A 14,096-nucleotide genomic window follows, 5' to 3' on the forward strand; every position below is an offset into this window, starting at 1 on the left:
GGCACAATATACTTGAATCACTATATGTACAGAAAAAGGCGGCATCTTATTCATTTAACAATCTACCCAGATCACTGTTATATAAATTTGTAACTGTCACTGAAAAGTGGGGCCCTGGAGTTGGTTACTGAAGTGTCCTTGGTGCCCCAGTCCGACACTGGCTACACCCCAGTATATATGATAACTTACAACATAGTGGAAGATCACAAAAACTACTAATATAGGTCTGACTAAAGCCGCAGACGTCCGTTCCCCTATGACAACACTTCTATTTCTACCCTATAGTATTTTAACTGGATATGAACACAAACTCAACAACCACTGTTTCCGCAGCGGTGTGTGAACATTGCCAAAGATTGTGATTAGGATCAAGGCATAATCCGTATGACAGAACACAGGACCTCTTGATTCCCCTTTGCCTATCTTCACTTTTTTCACAACCACATTAAAGTAATATGGAAAATGACCTTATCTACTTCTATGCCTTGACGATCACTTTGCCAGGTTTTCATTGCAAATGTCCCCTTAGGCATACCGTCCATATGGTTCCTCCTCTCCCCTGGTGTTCTGGTATGATAGAACAAAGCAAATGTAAAAAAAGTAACCAAATAAAAAATATTATCATAATATAATGATATCAATTTACATATAACGTCTCAAGATAGATAGAAAGATGGGTGGATTGAAAGATATAGAAAGATGGATGGATGGCTAGATAGAAAGCTAGAGAGAGATAGATGAATGGATGGAAGATATATGCGTGATGGATAGATAGATAGATAGATAGATAGATAGATAGATAGATAGATAGATAGATAGATAGATAGATAGATGTTCATGTGTCTTTCACTCCTGTCTTCCATCTTACCTGTCAATGTGACTAAGCAGCCTTGGACCAGGGTGAGCCATAGGAAAAGGAATCCTGGATGTGTCCATGAATGGGCTGATTTTTCGGATTGGGCTTCCCTCACTGCGTTTTCTGGGGGAGCACGCGCTATCAGAATTTACTCGTAACCTAAGAGAATTATGAGAAAACACTGGTTTGAGTGCCAACTCTACTAGATCATTCATAGATTAGCTACATGTACCGTAAAGAACCCTTTCCTATATAACAATACAACTACCTTACTCCACACCCAAGTGCGTCTCCACTCCAGCACCTGAAAAAATTGTTACAGAAGTGCCTTCTTGATTAAGACTGTAGCCTTATATAGGGGCAAAATGATATTCAAGTCATAGGTTTTATATGTAACTTTAAGGAAATTGAGATTGTACTGTCTGTTGCAGCTGCTGCTTGGTATTGAGTGCTGCTGCTCAGATTACTGGTAACCTGTATATTCAAGATCTTCTTTTCTTGCAAGTCCATTTTTTTTATTATATAACGGTTTGCTGAAGGGGTTGTGTGAGCATACCCTCCTGCCAGATCTGACATCAGGTGAGGAGAGACACCATAGCACTCTAGGAGGCAACTGCCCAACATCCAGCGAGCTGATCTCTTACCTGCTAGGTTCAACAATATCATCGGGTGTGATGGCTGTGCTGGACTCCGCTTCCTTCCTGAGAGCTCGTTGCTCCAGCTTCTTCTCTGATCTACAAAATAGTAAGCAGGCCATATTTTATATATACATATAGAATACAGCTTGCTTCTTCATTCTAATATCACACTCACAAGGGCCGTTATGGTGGGATATGGGATGTTTTGTAGGAGAGCTGGTGATCATCACCTCTATGAAGACAGTAGCTACAACCAATGATCACCAGCTGCCCAGTGTGAGGTTTCCACAAGATTACAAGCACAATGTTGGCAGGAGATAAGACCCCAGACTTTTGGTGCTGTAGAGTTTCCATATTTCTTCTGAGAATCTCTTACCCCTCAGGAATATTGATATACTTGTGAGGGACCAGGCCTCGCAGCCCTCCAGACTCCCCTCTCCACCAGTCACCAGATGCCTTGCTGTGCAAGACAATCAAATCACCCTTTTTGAATGAAAGTTCCTGAGGAGTTCGAGCCAAGTAGTCAAACTTTGCCAAAGCCTCCACTGTTTCCAGCTCTGAAAAAAAGATAGATAGATAATAGGCAGATAATAGATAGATATATAGATATATAGATAGATGATACATGATAGATAGATAGATAGATAGATAGATAGATAGATAGATGATACATGATAGATAGATAGATAGATAGATAGATAGATAGATAGATAGATAGATAGATAGATAGATAGATAGATAGGATAGCATTTTCTTGCCATCCTCGCTGACAGCCATTTCCTGCTGCATCTCTTGATCACTTTCTTCAATGGTTGCCTCCAGGGCTAGTGTATCACTAAATAAAATGATAGATATTAAAATTAGTAATTAAAAAAACACTTTCATAAGATAAAAATGACACCACATCATAGTCACGTTCTGCACAGTAATGGGGTATCCTCAGGTTGGGTCATCCAGGTTGCGGCATAGCTACAGCACCTGACACAGTCAGGTACAGATGCACTAGTGCCTGGAAAACCATGAAAGGTCCAATCTACTTCTAATTGTTCCAGACAAAATAGCTGTGTGAAAAACGGTTTGCCCCCTTCCTGATTTCCTATTCTTTTGCATGACTGTCACTTAAATGTTTCCGACCACCAAAAAAATGTAAATAATACACAAAGATAGCACAAGTAATCACAAAATGCTGTTTATAATTGAAGGTCTTTTTAATTTTAAGGGAAAAAGAAATCCAAACCTACAGGGCCCTGTGTGAAAAAGTGATTGTCCCCTAAGCCTAATAACTGGTTGGCTACCCTTAGCAGCAACAACTGCAATCAAATTTTGCAACCACTGGCAATGAGTCTTTTACAACGATCGAGAGGAATTTTGGCCCACTCATATTTGCAGTATTGCTGTAAGTCAGCCACACTGAAGGGTTTCGGAGCATGAACCACGTTTTTAAGGCCATGCCACAGCATCTCAATCGGATTAAGGTCGGAACTTTAACTAGACCACTCCAAAGTCTTCATTTTGTATTTCTTAAGCCATTCAGAGGTGCGTTTTCGATCATTGACCTACTGTATAACCCAAGTGCGCTTCAGCTTGAGGTCACGAACACATGGCAAGGCATTCTCCTTCAGTATTTTTGGTAGACAGTAGAATTCATGGTTCCATTTACCTCAGCAAGTCTTCCAGGGCCTGAAACAGCAAAGCAGCCAAAGACCATGACACTACCACCACCATATTTTACTGTTGGTATGATGTTCCTTTTCTGAAATACTTCTACGCCAGATGTAATGGGACAAACACCTTCCAAAAAGTTCAACTATTGTCTTGTCAGTCCACAGAGTATTCTCCCAAAAGTTTTGGGGATCACCAAGATGTTTTCTGGGAAAACTGAGAAGAGCCTTTATGTTCTTATTGCTCAGCAGTGGTTTTCGTCTTGGAACTCTGCCCTGCAGGCCATTTTTCCAAGTGTCTTTCTTATGGTGAAGTCATGAACAGTGACCTTAGCTGAGGCAAATGAGGCCTGCAGTTCTTTGGATGATGTGGAGTCTTTTGTGACCTCCTGGATGAGTCGTTACTGTGCACTTAGGGTAATTTTGGTTGGCCTGCAATTCCTGGCAAGGTTCACCACTGTTCCATGTTTTCGCCATTTGTGAATAATGGCTCTCCTTGTGGTTTTTTGGAGTCCCAAAGCTTTAGAAATGGTTTTAGCCTTTTCCAGACTAATAGATCTCAATTACTTTGTTTCTCATTTGTTCAAGAATTTATTTGGATTGCAGCATGATGCTAGCTTTTGAATATCTTTTGGTCTATTTCACTTTGTCAGGCAGGTCCTATTTAAGTGATTTCTCGTTTGAGAGCTGCTGTGTCAATAATCAGGCCTGCGTGTGGCTAGGGAATGTGAAATCAGCTTCGAAAAGATGTGATAAACCAAAGTTACTTTATGTTTTAAGGTGGGGGGGCAATCACTTTTTCACACAGGGTCCTGTATGTTTGGATTTCTTTTCCGCTTAACAATAAAGACCTTAATTTATAAACTGCATCTTGTGATTATTTATGATATCTTTGTCTAATATTTACATTTGTTTGGTGATCTGAAACATTTCTGTGTGACAAACATGCAAAAGAATAGGAAATCAGGGAGGGGGAAAACACTTTTTCACACAACTGTATATACATTCCAGGAAAATTCTGACCATTTACAATTAGTATTCTGTGACTCAAGTTCTCAGTCTGTCCAACATTAATGGTTGTGGGCTGAGATGACGGATGGTCCATCCATTCTGAACATTCGCCTTCAGGTTCACACTCACCAGTATTCTTCATCCTCCTCCATCGTCATGCACTTCTCGTACACGGGACCCTCCAGTTCTGTTGGCCCCGGAAATATCCGTTCTTGGTAAATGATAATGGTCTTCACAACCTCGTTACTATGAGCCTGGACAGATACCGGGTCCTGTCCTTCAGGGATGGAAACCAATGTTGGACCAAAACAGACTGCTAAGTTATATGGATCCATCATGTTCTCATCACTGTACTGAGACAAACTAAAAAACACAAGAAGAAACAGAAGTGTAGAATGTTTTATTTTCCTGATCAAGATTTCAACTACTCATAATTGACAGGATTAATAAGCTGATTGCAAAATATCCTGCTGGTAGGGAACACAGTGATCAGCTACATGAGAATCCAACAGCAAGTGTTTAATTACCCTGCAGTGCCCCTGCAGGTGGGATGGAGTATTACACAATGCTCACTAAAGTCACTACAGAATGAGATCAAATCAAAAGTCGTTCTTTGATGGTTAATAGATGAGGTTTTAACAGGGGACCCCCTGTATTGATTTAGAATTTCCTAATAGGCTCAATGGAAATGGGTTTTCTACAAAGACAACCCCTCTAAGCAGCAAAGGCAGCAAAGGCAGCAATGTAGGCACCAATTTTATGTATTATCTGAACGGGTTCTTGAAATTACGTACTGGTTCAAGAAGGCAAAGAGGTATCTTAGGACAAGGGTGACGGTTGGGGGGAGCTGTGCCACCAACTTCTTCAAGTGTGCGACTCTTTCCTGGATCTCCAGTTCTGATGGGTAAGAAATAGATTTCTTTTTTATAATAAACATGCAGGAATACAACTAATTACAACAGGTTATGACACATACAAAAGACACTTTGGAGACCACTTAGAACACGATACTGAGTAACTAACGAATATGAATCCCTACAATCCCTTCTTCTGGAGGCCGGTTTGCCTCACTGTGTGTGACTGTTTCTCTGTTTGTGTTCTAGAATAATTTGTCCAGTTAATGTTCTAATTTGTTGGAAATCTTGAAACGACTTGTGGAAATACACAGAAGTACATCTAAACAAGCCAAGCTGCAGTGTCAAATATGGGGGGTATAAACCGAGCTGTCATCTAGGCCTCTTATGAGACAGTGGCAGTGGTGTGGCCTGCCAAGAGGGACCACAGAGACGATCGCCCTGGGTGGTAAATTTTTATGGGAGAGTAAAATGCCTTCTTTAGGGATAGAATTGTGGCTAAGATTGTGGCTAAGGCTAGGGTGGGAGCTAGGATTTGGGCTATGGTTAGAGCTGGGGTGAGGGGTATGGTTAGGGCTAGGATTGGGGCTAGGGTGGGAGCTAGTATTGGGGCTAGGGCTTGAGTGGGGGTTATGATTAGGGCTTGAGTGGGAGCAAGGGGTAGAGCTATAATTGGGGTTAGGGCTAGGATGGGAGTTAGGGTTAGAGCTATGGTGGGGGCTAGGATTAGGGCTAGGTGGGGGCTAGGATCGGGGCTAGAGTTAGTGCTAGAGTGCAGGCTATGAATAGGGCTAGGATTGGGGTTAGGGTTAGGATTGAGGCTATGGTTAGAGCTAGGATTGGGGCTAGGATCGTGACTAGAGTGAGTGCTAGAGTGCGGGCTATGATTAGGGCTAGGATTGGGGTTAGGGCTAGGATTGAGGCTACGGTTATGGCTAGAATTGAGGCTATGGTTTGGCTGGTGGCTAGGATTAGGGCTAGGGTGGAAGATAGGAGGGGATGAGGTTAAAGTTAGTGTTGGGGCTAGAGTGGGGGCAAGGGTAAGGGCTAGGATTGGAGATAGGTGAGGGCTAGAGTTAGTGCTAGAGTGGGGGCTATGGTTAGGGCTAGGACTGGGGTTAGGGTTAGGGCTAGAGTGGGGGCTAGGATTATTTTTAGTATTGGGGCTAGGGTCAGGGTTGGTGTGGGGGCTAAGATCAGGGCTAGGGTAAGGCCTCTTTCACACATCAGGTTTTCGGCGTCAGGCGCGATCCGGCGCTTTTGACTAAAACCGGATCCGGCGAAATGCAATGCCGGATCCGGTTTCCCCCCCATTGACTTGCATTAGAGCCGGATCGAGCCGGATGGCCATGCGTTTCATCCGATTTTCGCCGGATCCGGCAATGTGACGCGATCCGGCGTCTGGAAAAAACGGCTACTGTAACGTTTTTTGTCTCCGGCGAAAAAGCCGGACACGCCGGATCCGGCGTGTCCGGCTTTTTCATACAATGAAAGCCTATGAGCGCCGCAATGCGCCGGATCCGGCGACAGCTGGATCCGGCGGCCGGATCCGGTTTCTTTGGTCTGAGCATGCTCAGTAGCTCTGCCCACAGGACATATATAAAAGCAAGACAATGGGACCCTCAGCCACACCCAACATGCCACCCAAGCCAAGAACCAGGAGCAGGAGAAGGCAGCAGACATCTGCAGCAGCAGCACCATCAGCACCACCCCAAATGGAGCAGCATGCTGAACAACGGGAGGGGAGTCCAGCAGCAGATGAGAGACGGTAATTATCAAATCCCCCATTCCTCCAAACTAGGGCTATGGAATATCAAGATATTCATTGGCCCTTTGTTTCTCTTTATTCAACAGCCGCCCAATAGATGCAGCAGCAGCAGCAGCAGCAATGGCAGCAGCAGAAACACCACCCACAGCCATGGAGTCTGGCCATGAGGAAGACAGCACATCTTCTGGGAGCCCTCCCTCGCATCGTCAGCGTTTGATGGTAAGTTTTTATTTCCAAAATCCATCATCTCTGTAATATATGTGTATTCATTGCCTTTTATTTCAAAACAGGAATCACAAGATGAAGAGGAGCTCCCAGAAGAAGAAGGAAGGGGTGGACAGACACTTGGAGTGGGCTCACAATTGGTAAGTTTTTTGCATCAAACGCAGAAACACAACATCACACTACACACAACACATAGAAAACAATGTTCTGCAGACCACACACAGCAAACAAATGCCTACATCCAAAGACATAACATTTTTGTTTTCTTCTCTAGTCTTCCCAATCTGGTGCTCGGCCAAGAGGTCCTCGCAGTGCCTCCCAGGGTCGTAGGCGACAGCAACGCGGCGGTCACCAGTGTGTAAGTATAAATATTTTTGCTTTGTTTTTTTTGCACTTTTTATTTCATTTCTTTTGTGGAGGCTAATTATGTTATTTTTGTCTTTTTCTTTAACAGCCTTCACAGCGTGCTCCCGACTCTGACGGTGAGGATGGAGGGATTGATGTGGACCGCCTCATCGATCTCGTCAGAGAAAGGGAGCCGCTCTAGAATATGGCTGACCGCCGCCACGCTGACCTGATCGTTACCCGACGACTCTGGGAGGAAATCTGTTCGCTCCTTGTGGACCGCTGGGAGGACCTCGAAGCTCGGGCCCAGATTAAAGAGCGTAAGTATATACAGTACCGGTTGCTTGATTTAAACCAGTGTTTCCCGAACTCCAGTCCTTGTGGTCCCCACGGATCATGTGTTCAGGATTTCTATTTACTTTGGAAATCCTGAAAACATGACCCCTGGGACCATGAGGACTGGAGTTTGGGAAACACTGATGTTGTATACTAACCACTTTGTCCTTTCTCGTTTCAGGGGAGAGAATTGTGAAGCGGTGGCGGTCTGTGAGGGATCGTTTCAAGAAGGAGTTCAATAAAGAGATGTGGGCCCCGAGTGGATCTGGAGGACGCAGGAGCAAGTACAAGTACGCACGAGCCCTGTCGTTCCTCCGGGAGACAATGCTCACCAGAAGGTAAATATTACACACCACATGTGACAAAAAAATGTTTAGATGTAACTTTTTTTTTTCAGCCAGGGCCATACCATGTCACTATTTTAATTGTTTTTTTTTCTCTTTATTCCACAGCACGGTGAGCAGCACTCGGGAGCCTGCACGATTGGACCCTTCTGAGGCGATCCCTGAGGAGACCGGCACCGAGGGACACTTCGACCGCCCCGGTACATCTGCACCTTCCCAGCCTTCCCACACATTCGACCCATCTGTCCCATCCACCAGCACAGGAGCATCGTGGCCGCCTACATTACATGAAGCTGCTGGTGAGGAGATCGCTTTCCCTTTACCCCACCCTTCTGCCCCTGCCACCTCTAGTACACCTGCGGGTACTGGGCGGCAGCGGCAGAGGGGTCAGGAAAAGACTTATGCGCCAGAGTTCTTGCATCTGAATGCATCTTTCCAGAACTGTCTAAAAGTCTTGTCAGAGCAAATCTCCGCAGGCTATCAGCAGATCAACTCCAGCATTCTGGAGGTGAAGACACTTCTGCAAACCATGCATTCAGAAGCAAGATCTTCGCCAAACCACACCTTTTTCAGGTCTGTTGTGGAGCGCATGGAAACGCTCTCTCCTGCCCAGCAGATGCATGTAATGCATTCATGCCACGCTGCTCTCATAGAATCATAGAATCGTAGAGTTGGAAGGGACCTCCTGGGCCATCTGGTCCAACCCCCTGCTCAAAGCAGGATTCGCTAAATCATCCCAGTTAGATGTCTGTCCAGCCTCTGTTTGAAGACTTCCATTGAAGGAGAACTCACCACTTCTCGTGGCAGCCTGTTCCAATCATTGATCACTCTAACTGTCAAAAAGTTTTTTCTAATATCTAATCTGTGTCTCCTCCCATTCAGCTTCATCCCATTGCTTCTAGTCTTTCCTTGTGCAAATGAGAATAAAGTTGATCCTTCTACAATGTGACAGCCCTTTAGATATTTGTAGACAGCTATTAAGTCTCCTCTCAGTCTTCTCTTTTGCAAACTAAACATTCCCAAATCCTGCAACCTTTCCTCATAAGACAGGGTTTGCAGACCGGTCACCATTCTGGTCGCTCTTTTCTGAACTTGCTCCAGTTTGTTGATGTCTTTTTTAAAATGTGGTGCCCAAAATTGGACACAATATTCCAGATGAGGTCTGACCAAAGAGGAGTAGAGGGAAATAATTACTTCACGTGATCTAGACTGTATGCTTCTGTTAATACATCCTAGAATTGCATTTGCCTTTTTTGCTGCTGCATCACACTGTTGACTCATATTCAGTCTGTGATCTATTAGTATACCCAAGTCTTTTTCACATGTGCTGTCACTTAGCCCTATTCCTCCCATTCTGTATATGCTTTTTTCATTTTTATTGCCCAGATGTAGTACTTTGCATTTCTCCCTGTTAAAAACCATTCTGTTAGTTGCTGCCCACTTCTCCAGTTTATTTAAATCTTTTTGAATCCTCTCTCTCTCTTCTCTAGTATTAGCTATCCCTCCTAGCTTTGTGTCATCAGCAAATTTAATCAGTTTACCCTCAATTCCTTCATCTAAATCGTTGATAAAGATGTTGAACAATACAGGGCCCAGGACAGAGCCCTGTGGTACCCCACTTGAGACATTCTTCCAACTGGATGTGCAGCCATTTACGACCACTCTTTGGGTCCGATCACTAAGCCAGTTATGAATCCACCTAACAGTTGCCTTGTCCATTCCATACTTAGTCATTTTTTCAATAAGGATTGTATGAGAGACTTTGTCAAATGCTTTGCTGAAGTCAAGATATACTATATCTACAGCATTTCCTTGATCCACCCAATCAGTAATACCGTCATAGAAGGAAATTAAATTAGTCTGACATGACTTATTAGTTACAAACCCATGCTGACTCTGTTTAATCACTTCATTCTTATCCAGGTATTGACATACATGTTGTTTAATAATTTGTTCAAAGATCTTTCCTGGTATAGAAGTCAGACTCACCGGCCTATAGTTGCCTGGGTCCACCTTCTTCCCCTTTTTGAAGATAGGAACAACATTTGCTCTTCTCCAGTCTTCTGGCACATCTCCTGTTCTCCAAGAATTTTCAAAGATTATGGAGAGGGGTTCAAAAATTTCTTCTGCTATCTCCTTCAGTACTCTGGGGTGTAATTCATCTGGACCTGGAGACTTGAATTCATTTAGGTTAGCTAAGTGTTTCCTCACTATCTTTCTGTTTATAGATATCCTGGATTCTTCTATTCCCTTAATAGGACAGTGAATAACAGTTGATGTTACATTTCCTTTCTGAGAGAAAACAGATGCAAAATAGGAATTTAAAAGTTCAGCCTTCTCAACATCCTGTCTTACCATTTCATCATTTTCATCCTGTAAAAATCCTATAGCATCTTTGACTTTTCTTTTACTTTTGACATATCCCCAAAATCCTTTATTATTGCTTTTGACATCTCTTGCAAGCCTCAATTCATTTTCAGCTTTAGATAATCTGATTTGTGCCCTGCAGGTTCTGCAGACAGCATTATATTCTTCTTTAGATATGCCTCCCTCTTTCCATTTTATAAACATTTTTTTCTTCCTTTTTAGCATGTGCTTAAGTTCTGTGTTCATCCATCCTGGTTTCCTTAAATGCTTCCTATTCTTCCCTCTTTTCGGAATTGTTAACAACTGTGCTTTGAGAATTTCATTTTTCAAGATTTCCCATCCTTCCTGGACATTTTTGTCTTTAAGGATATCCAGCCATTGGATCCCTCCAATTCTCTTTCTGAATCCCTTAAAATCTGCCTTTCTGAAATCTAACCTTGACGTCTGAGTCTTCACAGGTCTTCAGCCTCTAGTTATCCAAAATTCTAAAATAGCATGGTCGCTACCTCCTAGGGTCCCAGCCACTTTTACCTCCTCAACCATTTCCTCCCTGTTTATAAGGATTAGATCCAAGGTAGCAGTTCCCCTTGTTTTCTCCTTTACCTTTTGGAAGATAAAGTTGTCAGCAAGAGAGGATAAGAATTTCCTTGACCTGTTAGTTTTGCCTGAGAGAGATTCCCAACAAATGTCTGGATAGTTGAAATCTCCCATGACAACTATGTTATATTTTTTGGAGAACTTGGCCATTTGATGCATAAAGAGTTCATCCATATCTTCAGCTTGCACAGGCGGCCTGTAGTAAATGCCTACAATGGTGTCCTTTCCATTGTTCTGTCCTTGTATTCTTACCCAAACAGTTTCCACAGAACTCCCAGTCTCTGAAGCTTCAATCTCTGTGCAGATATACGCATTTCTAACATACAATGCGACACCCCCTCCTCGTTTATCAAGTCTGTTTCTTGCAAATAAGTTGTATCCTTCTAGTCTTGTATTCCAATCATGTGTATTGTCCCACCAAGTTTCAGTGATTCCAATGACATCATATTTCTTTTCCTGTGTTAGTAGTTCCAATTCTCCTTGTTTGTTGCCCATGCTTTGTGCATTAGTATAGAAACATTTTAGTTTGTGATTGGTTTCTCTTTCTCCAATATTTTTATTAATTAGATTCTTTCGTCTTTGTTCTTCCTTTCCACTTCTAATAGCAGAGTTCTCAATAGCATTTGTCAGGTGTATGGCTTTTTCTGGTCTTTTGCTTCCCTTCCCATGTTGTTCTAGTTTAAAGCTCTCCTTACAAGTGTAGCAAGGCGACTTCCAAATACCTGCTTTCCAGTCTTCGTAAGGTGCACCCCATCTCTAGCAAGTAGTCCATCGTATAAGTAGTTCACTCCGTGATCCAGAAATCCAAATCGTTGCTGACGGCACCATCGACGTAGCCAGTTGTTCACCTGCAGAATCTTATTCCACCTCCTTGTTCCATGGCCATCCACTGGGAGGATGGAAGAGAAGACCACCTGCGCTCCCAGTTCTTTCACTTTCTTGCCTATGTCTTCAAAGTCTCTGCAGATGGTTTCCAGGTCGTTTCTTACGGTGTCATTTGTCCCCACATGTAGTAGCAGGAATGGGTAGTCATCTGTAGGTCTGAAGAGTCCTGATATCCTGTCAGACACATCTTTAATTTTTGCACCTGGAAGACAGCACATTTCTCTTGAAGTTATATCCGGTCTGCAGATAGCGGCCTCTGTTCCTCTCAACAGGGAATCCCCCATGACCACCACTCTCCGTTTCTTCTTCACAACATTTTTCTTTCTCCATCCAGGAGGACTCTGAAGGCGTACAAGGTTGCTGTTTGTTGGCAAAGTCTTATCCTGATGTATTTCTTCATCGTTTTCCTGCGTGAGAGCCTGGTACTGGTTTCTGAGCAGTATGGGTGCTGACTGCCTCCTGATCCTCCTGCTTCTCTGGGTCACATGTCTCCATTCCTCTGTTTCTTCAGGTGCACTTCGAACTTCTTCTCTTTCTGTAACATGAAGAGATAATTCTGCTCTGTCCAAGAACTCTTCACCTTCCTTAATGATCTTCAATGTAGCTAACCTCTCTTCGAGATTTTGCAACATTTCCTCCAACAGGGTCACAAGCTTGCATTTGTGGCATGTGAAGTTTGGCTTTTCCACTGGTAAATCTGTGAACATGTAGCAAGAAATGCAGCTCACCAAATGGCTCCTGGCCTCTTCCATCTTGAGATTTCTTAAAAACGATGAAAGATGAGCCAAAATTTTCCGATTTCCTCTTTTCAGCTGCAACGGCCAAAACCCAGTGATCGTTGAGCTCGCGGAGACTCTTCACTTATCCCAGAAGGCACTGGGAATATGCAAATGATCTCCTCAAGACTCTTCCCCTGGTTTTCCGATTTTCTTTTTTCAGCTGCAACGGCCAAAACCCAGTGATCGTTGAGCTCGCGGAGACTCTTCACTTATCCCAGAAGGCACTGGGAATATGCAAATGATCTCCTCAAGACTCTTCTCCTCAAGACTCTTCCAGCAAGTTACCTCCCAACCTCCTCCTCCCACCACAGTAGTTCCTCCACCTGCACCCCCTCCAGCCACTTTCCATCCTCCCCCTCCTATTACATCTACACCCCCTCCAGCCACTTTCCATCCTCCCCCTCCTATTACATCTACACCCCCTCCAGCCACTTTCCATCCTCCCCCTCCTATTACATACCATCCACCTCCCCAGCACCAGCAACCTCCCCAGCACCAGCAACCTCCCCAGCACCAGCAACCTCCCCAGTACCAGCAACCTCCCCAGCACCAGCAACCTCCCCAGTACCAGCAACCTCCCCAGTACCAGCAACCTCCCCAGTACCAGCAACCTCCCCAGTACCTGCAAACTCCCCAGTACCAGCAACCTCCCCAGTACCAGACATCTCCCCACTTCCAGCAACCTGCCCCGTACCAGACCTCTCCCCACTTGCAGCAACCTGCCCCGTACCAGACATCTCCCCACTTCCAGCAACCTGCCCCGTACCAGACATCTCCCCACTTCCAGCAACCTGCCCCGTACCAGACATCTCCCCACTTCCAGCAACCTGCCCCGTACCAAACTCCTTCCCCATACAACTTGCCATCAACATCATCTGCTCCTACAGTCCCTGCCCAACCCTCCACTCCATCACCCACCACCTCTTCTGCTTCCCACATGTCCACCCATTCTGTAGTTTTTTCCACACCTTCACCTCTAACTGTTCCTTCCCCACCACGATCCCAGTCCTCTCTCCACACTCCCAGTGTCGAAGTGTCCCTCAGCCCCTCCAGCAGTATTTCCACCACACACTACACAGATTTATAATGTGTGTATTTAAATAAAAATGACCAGTTTTATGGTTTCAAAGCTTTATTAAACAAGTTTATTAAAATTTTAAAAAAGTTTACTAAAAAAAACATTTTTCAATAAAAGTTAAATTATTTTACACTGGTTGTCTGTCATTTCTTTCTGCGGTGAAAAAGGTTAAATACAGGGTATTTAAAAGGTGAAATGGTATTCAAAACCAGGTATATAACTGTGGGTAAATTTTAGCTTTTTGCCACAGTTGTGTTCCTGGTTGTGTTTGAAGCAAAGTATTTCACCTAAAAAGTTGTGTTTATTGTTGGTGATTTCCTAACAATGTACACAACTTTTGTTAAAAGGTGAA

At 43.9% G+C, this 14,096-nt stretch overlaps 1 protein-coding gene across 4 annotated transcripts in view; it reads right to left on the reverse strand.

Moving 5' to 3' along the window:
• The window catches only part of ARHGAP4 (Rho GTPase activating protein 4), a 144,166-nt gene that overhangs the window by 7,131 nt on the left and 122,939 nt on the right, over window positions 1-14,096 (reverse strand). For 3 of the 4 annotated variants that reach the window (XR_012235005.1, XM_073590779.1, XM_073590780.1), the window contains exons 16-21: window positions 4,961-5,063; window positions 4,296-4,529; window positions 1,871-2,329; window positions 1,501-1,590; window positions 869-1,015; window positions 468-567 (exon numbers count right to left, since the gene is read on the reverse strand). Coding sequence is in view for 3 of the 4 variants with exons in the window: in XM_073590779.1 (XP_073446880.1) it covers window positions 468-567; window positions 869-1,015; window positions 1,501-1,590; window positions 1,871-2,329; window positions 4,296-4,529; window positions 4,961-5,063 (1,133 nt within the window). In the remaining variant the exon portion in view is untranslated. The remainder of the gene's footprint in view (window positions 1-467; window positions 568-868; window positions 1,016-1,500; window positions 1,591-1,870; window positions 2,330-4,295; window positions 4,530-4,960; window positions 5,064-14,096) is intronic. The other variant, XM_073590781.1, reaches the window with a different exon arrangement.

The sequence above is a fragment of the Dendrobates tinctorius genome, unplaced genomic scaffold (assembly GCF_039654945.1).
Source record: "Dendrobates tinctorius isolate UK_male_01 unplaced genomic scaffold, ASM3965494v1 ptg000120l, whole genome shotgun sequence".
Lineage (NCBI taxonomy): Eukaryota > Metazoa > Chordata > Amphibia > Anura > Dendrobatidae > Dendrobates > Dendrobates tinctorius.